The sequence below is a fragment of the Acanthopagrus latus genome, chromosome 5, assembly GCF_904848185.1.
Source record: "Acanthopagrus latus isolate v.2019 chromosome 5, fAcaLat1.1, whole genome shotgun sequence".
In the NCBI taxonomy this organism is placed as follows: domain Eukaryota; kingdom Metazoa; phylum Chordata; class Actinopteri; order Spariformes; family Sparidae; genus Acanthopagrus; species Acanthopagrus latus.
The window spans coordinates 24,435,810-24,455,527 of record NC_051043.1 but is presented as its reverse complement, the minus strand read 5'-3'; the positions used below and the strand labels follow the sequence as shown (position 1 = coordinate 24,455,527).

Here is a 19,718-nt window from a genome sequence, read left to right as displayed (position 1 = left end):
AAAAACACAACACACAAAAGGGAAATTATGTCGTTTTCACATCTTCTGTGAACTGTCACATGAGTGTACGTCACAGGGAAGAACCCAAGAATTTTCCAACCTAGCCACCACCCAACGTCATCACCAGACAGTCAAGCCTGAGCATGAATGTTGGCGCACAACTACACAAGATAAGACATACACAACATATGAAAAAACCACAGGAAAAGCTCTGTGTTTTTCTCAAACAACACGTTTCCTCACAACCGGTAGCCCTCGACTGCCCCCTCCAACTCCTCACCTGACAGGATCACAGGTGATAAGACTTACCAGTTTACTCTTCAAAGTAACAAGTACACTGTCAACACATTTAACTATATCTACAAGCTAGCATTCCTTATCTTCACCACAGGATTTTAAAGAAGAAGTGACAAAGTTATTGGTCTAAAAATCGCTTGATACCTGCACTGCTTTTCACATACTCTATGAGATTGTTAATACGATTTACATTTTATACTAAAATCTATTTTATTATGTTGAAGTTTGATTTAAACATGATAGTGCTAACCTTTATCGATTGATTATGGATTAATTATGAAAGTGTAATGAATGGACAAATTTTACAAAACTTTACATTTGCATTTTCACTCTATATTACATCATGGAAATGCCAAGCTGTGTTTAGGCTGCATACAGCTTAGTTTTATAAAAGCAGCTCCACAGCAGACAAGTTCTACCAGTTACAATAGAAACCGACCTGAGATGACCCTCACCAGCAGACAGTCCCTGTTACTGATTCCAGCCAGCAGATGGCAACACATAACCATGCTGCTCATGAACCCAACAGCTCTGTGAGTCCCCACTACAAAATGCTTTCACTTCACAGGCTCAAGGCCTCTCTGCTTTAAGATAAAGTATACAAATGCCCCAGTGCTGTGGAATAATATTGATCACTGCTTCTGTCAGACCTTTTCTCACTTTTTTTTTATCTCATTACTGGTTGAGACTGGCTCACTCTGTTAATGTTTTGTCATGCCAAACTCACTCAAAGTGATCACAACAAAAATCTCTTGTCCAGCATCTGTCTTTTAAAGGCAAAAGTTGCATTGTATGTACTGGACTGGATCGCAGATGTGTGACCATTTCTCTTTAATGTTTGAGGACCAACGTAGAAACACATTTATTTGGAGATGTGTGTGTGGTGTATCTACCACTTCATAACAACTTCCCACGTTTAACGATGCCACACCACAACTTTCTGAGCATGCTTGTACGTATACCTGTATCACTATGAATCCAGCAAATCAAGACTGGGTGCTAAATCACCCCTTGTTCACTAATTGACCACTCCCTTTATAATGGATGCCTCATAGTGAACATTGCATTCAGATTTACTAGTCACAATTCTGCATAAGAAGTTGTCAGCTGTTCAACAGGACATACTGTACATAATGTACATTGAACTGTTTACAATCTTGCGCATTCTTACCTTTAACTGTGACTTTTGCATTTTATACTTACCTTAAAATTAAGGTGTAAATGTACCTTCTGTCATGAGAAGATTAAACATGTTTGATTTAGTTCAAAGATTCAACTCCATTTGTTAAGTTTGTTAAGATTAAGAAAAAAACTCACAAAAAGACTCACAACGAACTGAGGAGTTAAGGCACTTCTGAAGTGAACAGAGACATGTAAAGCACAAACACAACAAATTCATTTAAACATATCGTTTTATAATACTTCAATTAGTTGTTAAGTGCAGCACAGGGAGGTTTGATTGACACTTGCAAAGTCAATTTTAATCGCAAGGTACAAAAATACAAGAAATAATGCTTAATTTGCTGAAATTAAAAAAGAGAGACCTTGCAAAATTCTAATCAATCATCTGTTAACACAGATACATCAGCAACATATTGTATAAATGGAACATTCAAATAAAACATTCAGTTCTATCCTCCGTTTAAGAATTGAATGTTTTATTTCAATTTACCGTTTATACAATAGGTTTTTTACAGAAGTATTTGAAATGTTTGTATACTACACTGCTTTGTGCATCTTGGCCTCAGGGCAGTAAAGCACTTCTGCTTTTTGCCAGTTGGTTTCAAAGGCAGTTTGCTGCTTTTTACATGACATGTTGTCTCAGGAGTGTAACTGCAAAATACAAACTTATGGTAAACAACAGCTTAAAGTACATATCATGCTACCAATAAATGTGTTGTTTAACTCAGACATTTACAATTCATATCACTTGTTCTAATGCAGCTATGTGAATTACTAATTGGTTAAATACATTTCACACAACAATAATGAATGCCGATTTTTAAGCATGCAGTGTTTCCGTCTCTCCTTCATGCTCTACCTCCTGGTGTATTTCCTCATAGCCTCGAGCTCTCACAAACCCAGACACCCTCCTCCTCCATTTCACCATGACTGCTACCACTATGACCACCAGTGCCATCAAACCCATCACCCCAACGGCTACTCCTGCCTTTTCTCCACTAGACATCTGACTCAATTCTGGGTTAAACTGGCGCACCATTTCCCGGATTTCCTCTGGTTTGGCCAGTTTCCATGCCTTGGTCTTCCCCACTCTGACCCAGGTCTTGTCTTCTTCAGTCATCACCATAACCGTGTTTGTGGACTGCATGCTGACAAGTGGAGCATTAGTGAAAGGAGGCAGACGGATTGGCTTCAGCTCTCCACCTGTGAACAGTCCTGACTGGACACAGTAAAGAATTTCACAGCCGTCGCTCACCGTGGCGAGATGCTGGCTGAACCTGGGAGGGCAGCGACGTTGGGACCCTGCCAGTAGGTTGCTTGCCTCACAACTGAAGAGGCCTCCAAATGGTACTGAGAATCTGGTGGCAGTTTCATAGTCGTTACTCACACAAATCATTTGGCCATCCGAGAGAAACTTTAGTGGAATGAAGTTTGCGGGACACCTTTTGGCATTTGTGAGGGGGTTCAGGAGAGAGGGGCTGTAAATGCCTCCAAAGAGAAACCCTGAGTTTTCTGGGGCCTGTCCGTTCACAGAGCACCAGTAGGTGTTGATGCGAGCGGAGCGAACATGGTAGTTGTCTTGACACCCTTGTTTAACACAGTCTGAAAGCCAGAAAAGCCCACAAGTATAGGTTTCCGCATAGCAGTCGTACGAAGTATAACCCTGCTGTCTGACTTCTGATCTCAGTAAAGTGGGGGAGTACGGTGGGCGACAGGAGAAGGCACCTGTGTCAGGGTTTTTCTGGGCCAGGGCATCACATAGTGGACCTGCAGCTGCATCACCAATGTTCATGCCTCATGTCCTGCCATGCTGAGATTAAAAACAGGATGTCTGAAAATGTCCTGCAGCCGAATAACTTGCCTTGTCAAATAAGGTTCACAAAGAGGCCTGCAGTCTAGGCGATGTCTTGACTCAGAACTGTCTTTTGATGCGCAGGTAACTAAAGCGTTACAGTCCTGCTCTGCCCAACTGAAACAGCTTAAAAGCTTGTATCTCCCCCAGACTTGATATTTGTAATACACTTGATCTGGTATAAGCTAGAAAAACATCTGAAGACTGCAGTCGATTCACCACGCTGCTGCTAGATTTTTAAAGTGTAAGAGAAATGACCACATCACACCACTCCCTGTTGAACTGGACTGGCTTTTGAGTTTGAGCTACTGTTATTAAGGGAAAGTGATGTGCAACTTGTTTTTGGGAGGTGCTACAGGAATAATGTAATTACAAATTAGGGTTTATATACAGTATATTAGAGTTTTTATAGGAAAGGTCAAGTAAAACTTTGGCTGCACAAGTGGAACATAATTTTTTATGTTTTTTATAAAAGTAGCTCTATCACCATGTGAACTCTACAGCTGTGTGAGTCGCCACATACTGTACATTCAGGCTCTAAATTGTAGATCATTTAGCCACGCTCCTGATAACTTTTTTTTGTTATTTCCTCGACACATTTTTTAGTCAAAATCCTACTTTTTGCGACACTTTCTTCGCTCTAAGCGATCACCCTTTTATCTGCTGAATTCAGTTATATTCTCTGGTGAGTTTGCAAGCGCCTGTGCTCATCAGCGGGCAGAACTATCGCTCCTTCCGCAATGAAAACCCGGTGTGTGTTTTGCTTGCTGCAGATAAGAGAGACAGCAACGAACATGGCCCGACACGCCCGTCAAGGATCAATGTTGTCAGTGACGGTCAGCTGGCTCGTTACCAGCTGTTGGATAACCAGCCTGGTCTCAGGCGGTGTTCAATCTTCTTTCTGTTAAATAAAAGTTTCTGTGAGGCAGATGTGTGACGGTAACTTGGAGGAACGTTTCATTTTGACCACAACAGCTGCTCATGTCTGTCACTTCACAACACACACTTTTGGCTTTTAAATGTGCGTGAATACACCGTGCGTAACGGTGCGTAAAAGGGGCCACGTCATAACTTTACGCGCGCGCCCTTGAGCGTTCCTCTACGTCGCTGTGAGTAAAGAAAATCAAGACATGGTCCGATACCATCCTCTTTGTTCACTCATTCAGCACTCAACTTAGCAGACTAATGAGATTCCAGACAAATCATCAGTTTTGCGTCTAAACTTGCAGCTGTAGAGAGGCACACTTAAAATAAAATGCGGCTCATTTGCAATGTGGAATTGTTTCGTTTCGTTCCTGTGGGAGACTGTGAAGGCATTAAATAACATGTTTTATAAAATTACACAATCAGAATACTCGAATACAACAGTGCAGTGTGTGCAGTGCGCAATATTAGAAGAGTGGGAGTGTTTCCGAGCACAATCGACATTTTTACTCTGTGTACTCTGTAATTCTGTGTTCTTGTAAGCGCAGAGAGTAGTTCTTCATTATACATTCTGATTCTGATTCATGCACATGGCATTTAAAGATTGAAATGTGATATATAGTTCTCGGATAGACAGAGAATATATAAAATGCAATAGCGGTCATAACATGATATTTTTGTTGTTGAGAACTGGAATAAAATCACAGGACACGCTGGATAAATTAAAATAGGTTTATTATTTCCATCAATGCAGTTCTTTACAGAACAAGGCGGGGCTGTAAAAGCAGCAGTTTCAGTAGTTTCTAATCTAGAAAAAATGTAAAATAGCTAAAGCAAACTCAAGTACTTGGGATGAATGCACAAGTTAAGTCCACGCACAAGTTCACCGCCTCCACAAAGGCGTTCGGTCAGCATTCAGCGTTTATCATGAGACTTCTCACTTCTTGGCAGCAGCCCTGGTCCTGGTGGTCTTGGCGACCTTACGTTTGGGCTTCTTGGGGCTCTTTGCCTTCTTGGGCTTCTTGGCTGCAGCGGGCTTCTTGGCTGCAGCAGGCTTCTTCGCTTTCTTGGGACTCTTTGGTTTCCTCTTCTTCTTAGGTGACTTCTTGGCCGCTGGAGAGGCACCTGCTGCCGCTTTCTTGGCGCCAGCCTTCTTGGCCCTTTTCGTCTTTGGCTTCTTCTTCTTCACCACCTTCTTCTTTCGAGGTGTGGGAGGCTTCTTGTTCAGCTTGAAGGAGCCCGATGCCCCGCTGCCCTTTGTCTGGACCAAAGATTTGTTGGCCACTAAGCGCTTGATGGCGATGACAATTCTTGCTCTGTTCTTCACCACGTCGTATCCTCCGGCCTTCAGGGCCTTCTTCAGGGCTGCCAGGGACATGCCGCCGCGGCCTGTGGACGTGGAGACAGCCTTCAGTATCAGGTCTGACACCGAGGGACCAGTCTTCTTCTGAGGCCTGGCTCTCTTCTTGGGAGATTTGGCCGGAGTCGCCAGGGGCGCAGCAGCCGCGGGGGAAGACATTGTTATTGCGCTGATATCAGGGTCAAGTGAGCGACAATGACAGCGATCTCTCTCTGCTGTCCCTCTCCTCAGGGTCAGGGCTTATGAGGCCGCGATGAGAACCTTGTAGAGTGAACCTCCCCACCACAGCGCGCCTCTTCACTTCATCTCACACATGATACAGTTTGTGTTTTCTCCAGCTGGATTATCCTCTCAAATCCATGCGTAAAGTGTCGGCATTTTCTTTAAAAAGCCCACCGTAAGAATCAGCGTAATCTGAACTTTCCGCATATATATTTTTATTCAGCGATTTATTCAAATATGTCAGAATTTGTCGGGTTTAATTAAACAGCTGCCCGTTGTGCTGCGCAATTCGAGACGCGTATTTTGGACTTTTTGGTAAAGTTACACCATTTCAACAAACGGCAACATACTTTTAAGATTCAATAAGCTTAGATGATAATGTGGCCGACACGCTGCCTCCAAACCTTCGTTGCATTTCAGCCGTTTTTTCAGATTAAATTCACTTTAAGATGACCAAAGAAACACAGCTGCCTCGCGGACCCAACACATCTGACCACGGCAGATAAAAACACGTTCAATGAGGTGACAAAGAGTTAAATGACAAAGAAATGGTAATTTTACATCATCATATTTATAGACATATATAGTAGAAATATTACTGTAGGCTACTGTGTGTCTCCTCTGTGTGGAGGGAGATGGACCTCAGCCAGAATTAGAGTTATCAGTCTGTAAGCAGGGGCGGACAGAGAAACGAATTTAAGATTAATTTCCCGGTCTTTTTTTTTTCAACCTTAAATGACCAGTGATGGAGGCTCACAGCAGTGTGCATGGTTGTGTTTTAAATCATTTTCTTTTTTAATTACGGTTTGAAACCCGCTTTAATCACAGGACACGAAGCCATAGAAACTTAATAATCCCATCATGAGCTTTTCCGTTTGAGTGTGAACAGATTAATTAAAGCAACAAAAGGAATCAGTGAAACAATGACAGCGTAACGCACTGAATGCTCCTCACTCTCTACAGTCTGTAGTTCTGCTGGTAAAAGAGCAGCATGCACAGTTTATAGTGTAATGTTTCCTGTGATAGAGCTGGTCAGAAGTCTGTTTGAGTGAAGCATAAAATTGCATTTATTTGATCTTCTTTGTGACAGTGTCGTGTTCTTCCACATGCTTGCGCCTCCGAAATTTGATTTGGATTCATTTGGAATAGAATTTTAGTGGCCACCAGTTAGATTGTTTGATTTCATAACTTGACTTGCTGATAATCGATTCTCACATTAATATTATATATTACAAGTGCAGTCTGTTTTCTGCCTTTTTTTTTTTTTTTTACAAACAACAGATAAAAAAAAAAATCTTAAACAGTAGTATTTGTAAGTCGTATTTTAAATAAGTATATTTTCATTTTCATTTTTTGTTTATTTTTAATGGGGACTATATATATATATATATATATATATATATATATATATATATATATATATATATATATATATATATATATATATATTTTTTTTTTGAGTTTTTTTTTTTTTTTTTTCCATAACTGAATAAACAAGCTGTTCTCAGAGGAAAATAAGTTCCCCAGGACACTGTTTGAAGCTAGAATGGTGGCAGGGTCCGCCACATATAAACAAAATAAACACTACCAAACAGTCAGTTTGTTTATTCAGTCATGACAACGAAGAGAGCATGTTTATTTACTTTGTTTAGGCATAAATAAAAAACAAAAATCGGCCAGTGAAGATCAGTTCTCTTCTGATTGAAATCTTGTCAGCAAAACTACGTAGTGCCCCTTTATAGTGATTGCACCAGAGCCAGCTAGCAGCAAATTTGCATCTGTTGTCCCTGAGGCAGGTGAACAGCAAGACACAGAACATCAGATACATAAAACGTAAGACAACACAATACATGAAGGTCTGTTACATTTAAGGCACTTTGAAGGACTTTTCCACAACACTGAGCTTGAAACACCAAACCTTAAATCTAAAAACAACCGTTTGGGTTTATTACTGGTTTCATACTGGAGATGATCGGTGGAGACATGGAGTGGAATATTAAATTATCTCGGTCTCTCTTTGGCGCTTCTTTCTCCATCTGCTTTTTTTTTTCCCCTTCTTCCTCCCTTTCAATAACATGAGATAAAGTGTGTGTGCGTGCGTGTGTTTATGCTTGTGCGTGTGTGTGAGTGTAAGGAAGCAGATTGGCAAATCTAGTCCTGCCGTCTGTGGTGTACTGATAGCGCCTCCTCCTGTTGCACACAAACACAAACACACACACTCACGCCTCCAACAGAGCGACCTCACGTCACACACAGTTGTGCCGGCAAGAGCACAATAATCATATTCTTTTACAAAGACTGCAACAAAACATGTGAACTTGAGGATGTTAAACTTCAGTCAGTGGGTGGATGTGTGCATATGTGGTGTTGTGTGGTGCACAATAAAATAAATGCAGCTAAAGCAAAGAAAGGAAACCATGAGGAAAAGGCTTCAGCTCTTGTTTGTATGTAGTGTTTTCAGAGTGTGTGTGCTGTTGCGGTTCAGGGGTCTCTATCTGTGCTGTGGTCGGGCGATCAGCCGTCACCTTGTGTCGTGCCCTCCTGCAGCTTCCATAGTAAGAAACCTACATGTGTTTAGGGTGATCAGATCAGACCGTGACACAGCAGAGGCCTGCACTCACTTTGGTGTGAGATGCCGACTTCTGGAGAAATCAGCTGTGGAGATATTAGTAAGCGTGTGGTGTTCAAGGCGCCATAAAAAAAATTCTGATAACAATTTGCAAAACTTAACAGTAATGTCTCTTCACAGAAATCATCACCCGGTCCTTCCAGATGATGCACCGACCTTGTTGTGAGCAGTTTCATGCAGAACTCAGAGGCTCACTTTTACTTTAAAGGAGCACTATGTAGTGCTGGGGAAGACTTTTTAATCAGAAGAGAAAAATATTCATTGCCTCATTTTTTTTTATGCCTAAACAAACTGAATAACCAAACTGACCTTCCAGGACAACACGGTTTCATTACTGTTTATATGTGGCGGACCCTGCCTCTTTTTATAACGACATACAGCACTCTAGGGACCTTATGTCCCTCTGAGCCTGTTTATTCAGTTATGGAAAAGGCACATATTTTTGTACTTGTATTATTTTTTTTATGGAGGGAGTGATTCTAGAGAACTTTACAGTAACTTTTTTGTAGAAAAGCAGCTGGCAGCTCTCATCTGCCTCCTCCTGAGGACAGATTGGTTGGAGGGAGTAACCTTTTCTGCTTCTCTGTGGCTGTTGTGTGTAATTTGATTATCATGAGAGAGGCCGTCTGTGAGCCAATCCTGCGAGAGTAACCTCGTTTGTCTCTTTTACTCAAACACGCTCACATCAACTCTTTGATTTCCTGGTCTGCCATCGTCTTCCAGCCCAGCGCTTCTTCTTTCTGCCTGTCTCACTATGATTTTTAATCGGTATAGAGTCGACTGGACTCCCTTTTAACGCACAACATGCTCCTACCATATGACAAAAAGCTGCAATGATCTGCAGGTTTTTAGTTGCAGAGCAGTAAAAAAAAAAAAAAAATCAATACTTTCAAGTCACATTTAACACACATATTCTCCAAACCAGGGACAAGACAATACACGATTTCTTTACGATCATCAATACTGTAAACATTGAAATTTGTTTTCTCTTCTCCAAAACAGCATAGTGTCCCTTTAAACTGTGTGCTGTCCCTGTAAAAAAGAAAACAGTAACTTAAAATATGTATATAAAATATGTACAATCTGTGAACTTTAAGTAATTTAACTAATGTAAAATACAATAACATCATCAACAAGTCAAGTCTTAACTGACTCATTTTTTTATGCCTTAAATGATAAAAACTGTCAAAACAAACTGACCTCAAAGGACAACACAGTTTCATCAGTGTTTATAAGTGGCGGACCCTGCCATCTTTCATAGTGTCACACGGTGCCTCTGGGGACTTTATATTCCTCTGAGAACAGCTGGTTCACTCTGTCATGGGGGGGGGAAATAAACATTCCTGAGTTTGCTTCATTAACTTATTAATACTGGAAACGCGACATTTCTAAGACTGGATTTCTTCTCTAAGAAAGAAAGAAAAAATACACAATGCCCCTTTAATCATTACACAGAGAGAGGTGTCGGCTCCCAGCAGGGGGAGGGTGGGGGAGGGTGGGGGTGTGTCGGAGGAGCTGCTCAGACCTGCTCTGCTCCATCGCTCTCCTCCCCGAAGCATGTGACCGTGAGCTCAGAGCCGCTGCGGACAGAGAACTTGTGACCAGACCAGCAGCAGCAGGAGCGGACAGACAGGCCGACAGACAGACAGACAGACAGACAGACGGCGGCTCCGTGACATAAAAACCGGACCCGAGCAGCTCCACAGTCCTCCTTCGATCACCGCATCTTTCCTCCACGCAACATGGACTGCGGGATTTTAACGTCCAAGACCGTCCTCCTCTTCCTCAGCCTGGTGTTCTGGGTGAGTCGCGCTGTTTGTGTCTCCACCTGCGGAGATTTGAGTTCACACACCACCGGCGGCTCGCCTCCGTCTTTGGAAATATACCTCTAATGTGTCTGAAATTGTGTTTTTCCTTTCATTTTTTTTCTGACCATGAGTGTTAAAAAAAAAAAGAATCCGAGTTAAGGACTGATAAACATCCTGCCTCAGTCAGCACTGGCCAGCTCAGTCAGTCCTCTACCTACTTCCTCTTTACCGCTGTACCTCAGAGTGCAGCTCAGCTCGGCCAAGCTGTGATTCTAGAGAACTCTGGAGGAAACATTTCCCAACAGGCCAGGACATCTGAGGGGGAACTCAGATTTACTGGACTTCGCTGTGACTCATCTACAGTAGAAAAGCAGCAGCCAGCTCCCATCTGTCTCCTCCTGAGGACAGACTGTTTGAGGACAGAGGCAGAGTGAACTTTTCTGCTTGTCTTTGGCTGATATGTGTAATTCGATTATCATGAGAGAGGCCATCTGTGAACCGATCCTGCGAGAGTAACCTTGTTTGTCTCTTTTACTCAAACACGCTAACACGTCCTCTTTTTTTTTCCCAGTCGGACGCTTCGTCTTTCTGTCTGTCTCAAATCTGTGCAGAGTCGACTGGACTCCTGTTCCTGTCTTGTTTTTCTGACTAGCTGACACACAACAAACTCCTATCATAGGACAAAAAGCTGCAATTGACAATTGATTGCAGAGCTAAAAAAAATTCAATACTGTCACCTTTAACACACATATTCCTCAAACTAGGGACGGGACAGCATACGATTTTATCGCAGATCGTGATAGAAAAACACGCAGGGAAAGCTGAACGTCGTGGATTTCCATTTTCAGGATTAAGGCTGTAACAGTCTCAGGTTTTCAGAGCACATCGTGGCCAAACAGTCAGTTATATAATTGCGATAACTAAAGATATTTCTTTAAAAGAATCCTAGCAATCAAATCCGTCTTTCACTTTGTTTGCTGTGTGTTTTGTTTTCTGTTTTTTTGGCAAGCAAATTACCCTCAAAATACAAGTGTAGGAAAGAAGAGACAAAACAAAAAGTACAATTACTATAAAGTACTTAATTACTAGTGAAAATGCAAGCAGTTGAAGTCAGATGATGTTATCCTGTGTGTCTTGTAACGGTTATCGTGAATATCGTGATATTGCGACACCCCTTACTGGGATAATCGGTGGTTTGATCATCTTATCCCCACTATCGAGCATATTTTAACGATTATCGGCTTAATGTAGTAAATTATCAATATCAGTTATTGTAGCCAGGATAGACGTGAATTGTTCATATCATCCTGTGTCTCCTCGCATGTGAATCTGTCCTGTTTCCTCCCAACAGCTTGAGCTTGGTTATAGTCGGTCAGGCTCATCAAACCGAGCCCGGTCCAAGCGTTAGAACTAAAGGGCTCGTCACATCCGTGTTTGTTTTCTTTCCTCTGTTTCTAATAGCCGACATGTCAGGCCTCTGACCGAAACTGCGCTGGCCATAAATCATAATTCAATCCAGATATTGAATTATGCTTTTGACCTCGGCCCGACCCACTGGCAGACCAGACTCTATGAAATCCCATTATGCAGATAAACTTTGTTGAATCCGCAAACTTTTTTCTTTTGAAGGTCTGTTATTTTTTTCAGTGGGAGGCAGGTATGATTCAGTTAATGCAGAGAAAATTGTGTGCAAAGTGATCCATGTAATCGGTAATATCAACTTTGACGTCGCGGCGGTGCGAGTGTTGCGCGTCCCACTGTTGTAAAAGAAAAAAACCCTTAAACAGATTTGATGGTGATTTGAGTGGAAAATCAAAATGTTCACGGGTTAATGTGAGCGAATGTTTGGAAGCACATGAGCAGAAACATCATGGCTGCCCTCTCTCCCAGTTTGAGGAGAAAAAGAAAAAAAAAAACGGGTCTTCCCCCTGGGATCAGATCCGAGATACAGTACTAGTACGTTCCTCGTGAGGGGGCCCGCTGCAGATCAAGACACATCGCCTCGGAGGGTTCCCTCGCATTCCAGAGAGGTGGCACCGTACGCTGGGCGGTATACGTCGTGTAAAGCCTCTTTGTGCTGCTTCTTAGGCACAAGATCAGAGTTTCTGGGAAGATTATGGGGGGAGAGATGGAGGGTGGTGGGGGAGGGGAGGGGGGGAAGTGGAGTAACCACCCCGCAGATATCCCGTGACTATGGGGTGATTAAGAGAAGTGAGTCATGAGGCTGAAGTGGAGGATGAATGATTGTTTGGAACAAAGAAGGCAATCTATAACCTCACCTCAGTGCAGGGGGAAGTAAAACCGAGAAACGACAATAATGCGCAGATGCACATAGAGGGGAATTTCTGAGTGTTTACTTCTTTTATTTAAAGTCGCGGTGGCAGTCGTCTTTTGAGGCACAAGTTTTTCCATCGGTGGTGCAAAGGGAAGTTTAGCTGATCACATACACTCTTTCATTTCCTCCAATATGTTCCAGTTTACACGTACAGATTTATTTGTAGCTCTCCATGTCTCCCGCACTATTGGACTTGTGTTACCACACGCTGGAGTTTGTATCAAGTCTGATATAGAGCGAGTTCCAAAGGTCAAATGGAAGTTGGACTGCTGATAGTGAGATCAATAACAGGGCCCTTGTTTTCTTACACCTTAGGATAAACATTTTAAGTAGGTCTTTAGTCAGTATGCAGTTTCTTTAACAATAGATTATCAGTTAATTATGATAAAATTTCAAATATGTTGGACATTTTTCTGTTAGAAAACCACTGGCGTATGTAAGAGACTAAATCCAACTAGGCTACATTAGGAGTGAAAAGAACCGACACTTTTGGATGTGTTTGTGTCCATTTCTGATTGCTGGATAACACACTTTTAATTATTATTGCGTAACTCCACAAAACTTTTTAGACTTGTTGACCAGCAGACATTCTGAGAGTCGTATTTTTTTTGGGGGGGCCCTTTCTGTGGGTTTAATGACAGGACAGCTTCTGAGATGACAGGAAACAGGATGCAAGTGACGGGGGTAGACATGCAGCAAAGGGCCCCAGGCCGAGGACTCGAGCCTGGGGCCGCTGCAGCGAGGACAAAGCTTTCTGTACATGGGATGCCCGCTCTAGCATCTGAGCTAATACTTTTAGCCTGGACTCCTAGCTTTGCTGTTATTAAGGAATCTACTTATAGCGACTCTCTGCAGGGAAGGTACAGAAACTTTTTTATTCCAGCGGGGAGGCGAGGTTGACCCCGTTGCTAAGTGAGACATTCTTTTAAAAGCTGTGATTGCGTGATGATCTAAAGCATAGTGTTTCATTAACTCACTGTCATTCTGCGTTGAGAGAACATTTCTCCTTCTGTTTTGTCTGTCCACCATTTTTCAACTTTTTTCTGGGATCTAGTCTTAGATTTAAGCAAAGATTCTTAGAAAACATATCATAATTATGGGACTGTTTGGGAGGCATTTTGCCACTAGGAGCAAATCCTTGTAGGATATGGCCCCAGATCAGGGATCAGTGTGATCCCTGTGCATAAAATTGGCCCCCATGCATGCAGTCTTATGATTGATGAGCTCACCATGAAGCATGACTCCTAGGAAAGTCGTGATGTTGGTGTGACTCGGGGCCTACATCCACATCTGACTCCACCGGGACGGCTCATCAGTGACCTTAACAGCCTGTGTTCATCACATGAAGTCACAGCATCCAAACCGACTCTTGTGACTCTCTCTCTCTGATGCTTTTAACTCCAGCACAGACGGAAAATACACATCATGCGACATATCAGTGGTGTTGTTTGATTAATGATTGTTTACTCTGAAGTGGAAATTGTCCTAAGTAGGACAGTGTGCCTCAGTCCAGCTGGCACAGTTCCTAGTGCTTTGTGTAGAATTACCTGTAATCAGAGGTCAGAAGATAACAATGTGTACGTATTGGTCATGTTTACTTCAGTGGATCATTATTTTTGAGTTTATTCCTGGTGCAACATGCAGAGTAATGAAAAAACTAGTGTGTTCTTGTGCTTTTTGTTTTTTTTTTCTCGACATATTTTATTCTTTTCTCTTCTATTCTTTACTTCTGAATGTTGAATGCCTCTCACCATATTTCTCGACCTTAGTGCAAAACTTTTGTCGTGTAACACACTGATGTTTCCTCCTCCGCTGCAGGCTGCAGGGGCGGCGCTGGCCTACGTGGGCGCCTACGTGATCAAGAGCTATAACAACTTCGACCACTTCATTCAGGACAAGTACACGCTGATCCCGGCGGCCATCATCATCGGCGTCGCCGTGGTGATGTTCATTTTCGGTCTGGTGGGATGCTGCGCCACGATCCGGGAGTCCAAAGTCGGCCTGAGCTTTGTAGGTTTCTGTGTGTGTGTGTGTGACGATATGTTCTTCTTTTGCAGTTACATTTTCACCTTCAAACTTTTAGTACACTGTTAGTTATCACCCTTAATGTTTGATTTTTGCTTTCATGTAACTTATATTTTTATCCTTTAACTCTATTCAGCCTCTATTTTTCTCTCTGATCTGCTTCACAGCTTGTCTCACTTTCTTTTCTCTCCAGTTCTTCCTGATCATCATGCTGATCTTTGCAGCTGAAGTTGCTGCTTTGGTGTTCAGCCTCATCTACCAGAACAAGGTGAGTTACTGACCCAGGTTTTCTGTCACACGGGGAAGTTTGCTGACGGTAAGCTACGTTAGACAGGAGACTGCATTACATGGCTGTCGATGTGTGTCCAGATAAGCGGAGACCTGGAGCGCTCCATGAACGACGTCTTCGCAAAGTACAGCGAAAATGAACCCGAGGGCAGAGCTGTGGACTACCTGCAGACTCAGGTTGGTGTCGTGTTCTGCTGACCATGAACAGTTTTGTTTTCTCGCTTGCTCTTTTCGTCCTCTTCCACCTGTTCTGCACCACTTGCTTTCTCTCTCGCTTTCATTTCCCTCTCTTCGCCCTACAGTCTGTGTGTCTTGCCTTTTTATAGAGAGAGGTCATCTTTAAAGAACGACAGCTGAAAACTCAGTATACTGCACACTTTGTCGGTTATCAGTCCTGTCATTTGTGTGAATAGTCATTCATAAAATAGTTTTGCAGATTCAGAATAAAAAGAAAATCTCAATTTAATATAAAAATTGGAAGTTCAAACTTAATATGATGAAAATACTTTTTGGTGGGGAACACAAAAGTTTAAAGAACAAAGATCCCCCAAAAATTCTTTAAAACATTGACAACGCATGTCAAAAAAAGGGAAGTAACTCGGGCGTAGCAGCACAAAGAACTGCTTCACGGTGGGTAGTTTTGCAGTTTGTTGACATACAAGGGTTCCCAAGTCTCCTTGAAATCCTTAAAAGTCTTAAAAGTTTTTTGCAAAAAGATGGACATAGTTCATTGAAATTGTCTGACTTTATATATTAATAATTTTTATAATATTTATAATTAACTTTGATCCGTGTCTCAAACGCATCTTGTCATTGAATTTTGTGTTTAATAAGCTGAGGGAACCCTGGCATACTCCACCTCAGTGTCATTTTAAATGGTCTAGTATATCAGTGTGTATTGCTCGTGCTGGCCTGCTCTAAAGTTGAGGTATTTGTAGGACAGCTAAAATTCTCTGTGAGAGAAAAGCCTTCAACTACACAGACAAATGAATAAGCTTTAGATGCTGCAAATTGACACCTCTGCATTTTGTCTCTGAGACTTCTCTGCGCTTCTCTAAATACCATCTGTACCTCCCCCACCATTATCTTCCCCTTTCTCTTTCACCGTCTATCATATCTCTTTATCATATCTCTTTTTTTTTTTCAAAGCTGTGATCAGTATCTTTGGGACACCTCTTGGGTTTTGTATTGACTCCTGTCTGTCCTCTGTTTGCCTCTGTGCAGCTGCAGTGCTGCGGTGTCCAAAATTACACCAGCTGGTCCAACACCACCTGGTACGCCACCCACAACAACACAGTGCCTCTCTCCTGCTGTAAAAACGCCACCGCCACACAGTGCACCGGCAGACTGGATCAACCAGACCTGCTCAACACAGAGGTATCCCACGCACAAGGACGCTTACTGCTTTTTTAAATGAAACAAAAATAAAGTCGGCAGAATTGAATCATCTCCCGCCTCCAATGGGGAGGACAATTTTCTGATTTTCTTGTTGAACTTGTGTTTGTGTGTTTTCAGGGTTGTGAGACCAAGCTGGATCACCTCCTGCAGGGTGTGCTGAGTTACGCCATGCTGGTCATTCTGGGATTCGCCATCATCAAGGTAAAAAGATGATCACGTACAGTTTAAGTGTTTGCTGTGCTGAAGGCTACTCCTTGAAACAGAAACGGATCGGTGTGCAGTCCTGGCAGCCATTTCAGAGTCGATCAGGGCTGTATCGATCAGGGCTGTATCGATCAGGGCTGTATTGACTTGCTTCAAACTGTAGGAGGCTTGATTTTAAAACCCTGACATTCGATTCTAAATCAATATTTGAAGAGTGAGCTACTTTTTTCCCTGAGGTGTGTATTCATTCTTTTTTATCCCAGTGTTTTTGCACAGTTGCAGACGAAGGTTAGATGCACTGATATTAGAGTTAGAGTTAAAAATGCCAGTGGTGGCTGTGTTAACGCAGTTAATAATGCTTCCACTTGCCACTGTAACTGATGTGTGCATGCTGGCCTAGTGTTCTGTCACTTTAAAAACATATACGTCTGCATTAAAGGGATTAAAGCACCTGTATTAGTGCGTCATGTGCTGAAGATATATGCAGCTCAGTGACCACATTGTTGGCCTTTTACCAGAGTAAACCAGCTCAATCGGGAATCCTGCGCTGTGGTGACTTCATTCAAGATAACACAAGTTTATAACAGCTGCAGCTGCACAGGCTTGTTTCTGACTCGTAGGATACAAAGTTCTTGGAGAAAAAAAATGTTGTGAAAGTCCAAAATTCAAAATTTATTGAGATGTAATCATTTAAATTCATTTTTTTGGCACTCTGCCCTTCAGAAACAAGATTTTCACTGCAGCCAATGAACTGCTGTGCCTGCCACACACAGCAGGCACACATCTGTTTCAACAGGGTGTTCTACCAGTGCTATAAATTACATTTATGTAACCACAATAACAGAAATCTGTTTTTGCCTATTAGATTAACACACACCCTCACAGTAAATGACTTAGCTTTACTAAAAAAAAGATTTTGGCCAATGGTTTTTATTTTTATTTGTCAGGGTAATGACTTTATAAACTATGACAAAAGATGTTTGAGACTTTAATCAAACACCTCAATAGGAACTCTGAATGTTGAAAGATAATACGCATTTGACAGCCCCACTATTCACGCACTTGTTCCTGTTTCAGTTCTGCTTCCTCAGAAAGTTGAAGTCAGAGATGAACGTACAAGTATTTAATGGCCTTGTGATTTTCCCACAAACTACTTCTGGGTCTTCCTCATAGTTTGAGGAAACTACTCATAGTGCAAACTTGTTTTGAAAATGGCACAGATACAAGTACCTCTTTGCCCTCTTCGCCCATGACAGCTCCAGAACATGAACTTTAAGAGCTTGTGTCTGATCACCTTAATTTCTTCTTTTGCAGTTCTTCGGGATGCTGAGCGTGTGTGTGATCACCTGCAAAACCGGCAACCGGAGGAGTGGCTACCAGCCTCTGTACGCCTGAGCTGCCCCCTGACACCACTCACCACCTCCTCACTTTTTGCTTGATTAGGTTTGCTGACCTTTTACTCAGCAGTGTACAGAAGCAGTCCAGGCCACCCGTTGTACAAACCTAACATTTTATTTAAACAATGGCACATGAAGTACACACACTTGACGATGATTGGGTCAGTTTCCGTGTGGCTGAGCAGCCCGATGTTTCTTTTCACTCTCCCTTGGGGATAACACACGTGTGAGAATAGCACAAAATACCACTTTGAAAGCATCTTTTAGTGTCTTCTACTGACTGTCAGCATAGCACAGCTGCCACGGGGGAGAAAAGGTGTTTTCCCACTCTGCTGCGCCATGTAGATAATCTTTTAAACAACCTTATACTTTTGGAATGTACCATAATGAAGGACTTCAAGCTATATTTGAAGCTTTTTGTGATTGTGAACACAAGGATAGCAGTTTAATGCCTTATTTAGGTGTGTGTGTGTGTTTATGTATATGTGTATATATGCACGCACACACACTTATGTTAAATGTCATGGTCAGTTAACTGTATTGAATTAGGTGACAGTCCTACATAGTTGGACTGTGGTTGTGTTTATTATGTTTCTAAATTAAACAGGTGAATATTTCCAGAACATTGGAGTTGTTTGACATTATTGTGTTTTCTTGTCCTCTGATAACATTTTGTGAGTGACACAAAACCGGGCAGGTCAGTGTCGCAGAGTGTACATTGAGTACATGACACTCGCCGGTTATCTCTGCCTTACCTCCTGACTGAGCGCCGTACCTACAGCAGATAGGAGAGTTCCTCCTATGTAAACCTTGTGAGTGATCAAAATGGACAAATGAAAACTCTAAATTGAAGGACGTCAGATTCATCACGGACCACAGATTGGAGGATTAATGAGGCTGTCGACACAACTGATCACAACCATTAGCTTCAATAAAACTTAAGACATCTTGAACTTGTTTTAATTGCAAATTCAAACCTGCTCTGCATCAGTGACGTCATCTAACCTTCTGCCTGTCCCAATCCCTGTATTTTATATTCCTGTATGTCATTTTATACAGGTGTCATTGTTTAACAAGATATAGAAGTTGTATGTATAGCTCTGGCATAAAGCACATTCTGTCTATTGTTAAACCAAATATGATTTAATTTAGAAGGGGACAGATACATGCGTAGTGGTTTTTGAGCTGTGTTTTAGCAGATGTATTTCAGATTGTGTTTTAGCCAAACGCCAAACAGAAACTATGAAATGTTTAATTTTCATATGCAGCCGCATACATTCACAGTTGCCTTACAGATGATCTGCTATAAGTGTTAACATTTAGGTGTGGTTAAAAAGAAAAAGAAAAAATGAATACATAAAAGTTTGTTCATCTTTGAAGGTTAAGCAAATATCCATTTGAGTCAAGTGCCACACTTAATCTTGCTTTATCACGTTTGTCGCTGGTGTGTTATCAAACTGCAGTAACAGAGAAAATCCTGCAGGTGGTGTTAGACTCTAACACCACCTGCAGGATTTTCTCTGTTTACTCTAACAGAGTAATATTTTCTGGGCTACAACAACTAAACAGCCAGTTCTGATGGTAAGAACGCCCCCCCCCCCCCCCAAAAAAAACAACTAATATGTGATTTAAACAGGGTAGAGGAAGATTATATGAATGAATAGTATAACACTTGTTTTGAATAGAACTCTAAGATGTTTTAAAGTGCTCACAGCCTTTTATCAACAGTTATTTCTCCTCTTCACGTTGACAAAACTGTCGAGTCACTTCTTCTCTCTTGTGCCGGAGTTTCAGTGA

At 41.9% G+C, this 19,718-nt stretch overlaps 3 protein-coding genes across 3 annotated transcripts; 1 reads left to right on the top strand and 2 right to left on the bottom strand.

Annotated features, from left to right (window-relative positions):
- Nucleotides 1–1,767: 1,767 nt before the first annotated feature.
- On the bottom strand, nt 1,768–3,271 carry LOC119019296 (macrophage-expressed gene 1 protein-like). Its single transcript, XM_037097749.1, has one exon. It carries the CDS (start codon nt 3,269–3,271, stop codon nt 2,300–2,302), a length of 972 nt encoding a protein of 323 aa, XP_036953644.1. The 3' UTR covers nt 1,768–2,299.
- Nucleotides 3,272–4,973: 1,702 nt separating this feature from the next.
- Nucleotides 4,974–5,851, bottom strand: LOC119018907 (protamine-like protein). The gene has a single exon (XM_037096931.1). It carries the CDS (start codon nt 5,772–5,774, stop codon nt 5,193–5,195), a length of 582 nt encoding a protein of 193 aa, XP_036952826.1. The 5' UTR covers nt 5,775–5,851; the 3' UTR covers nt 4,974–5,192.
- A 4,180-nt stretch (nt 5,852–10,031) lies between these two features.
- On the top strand, nt 10,032–18,544 carry tspan36 (tetraspanin 36). The gene is made up of 7 exons (XM_037099260.1): nt 10,032–10,268; nt 14,428–14,619; nt 14,828–14,902; nt 15,004–15,099; nt 16,147–16,299; nt 16,438–16,521; nt 17,839–18,544. The coding sequence occupies exons 1-7, from the start codon at nt 10,209–10,211 to the stop codon at nt 17,917–17,919; spliced, it is 741 nt and encodes a 246-aa protein (XP_036955155.1). The 5' UTR covers nt 10,032–10,208; the 3' UTR covers nt 17,920–18,544.
- The last annotated feature ends 1,174 nt before the right edge of the window (nt 18,545–19,718 follow it).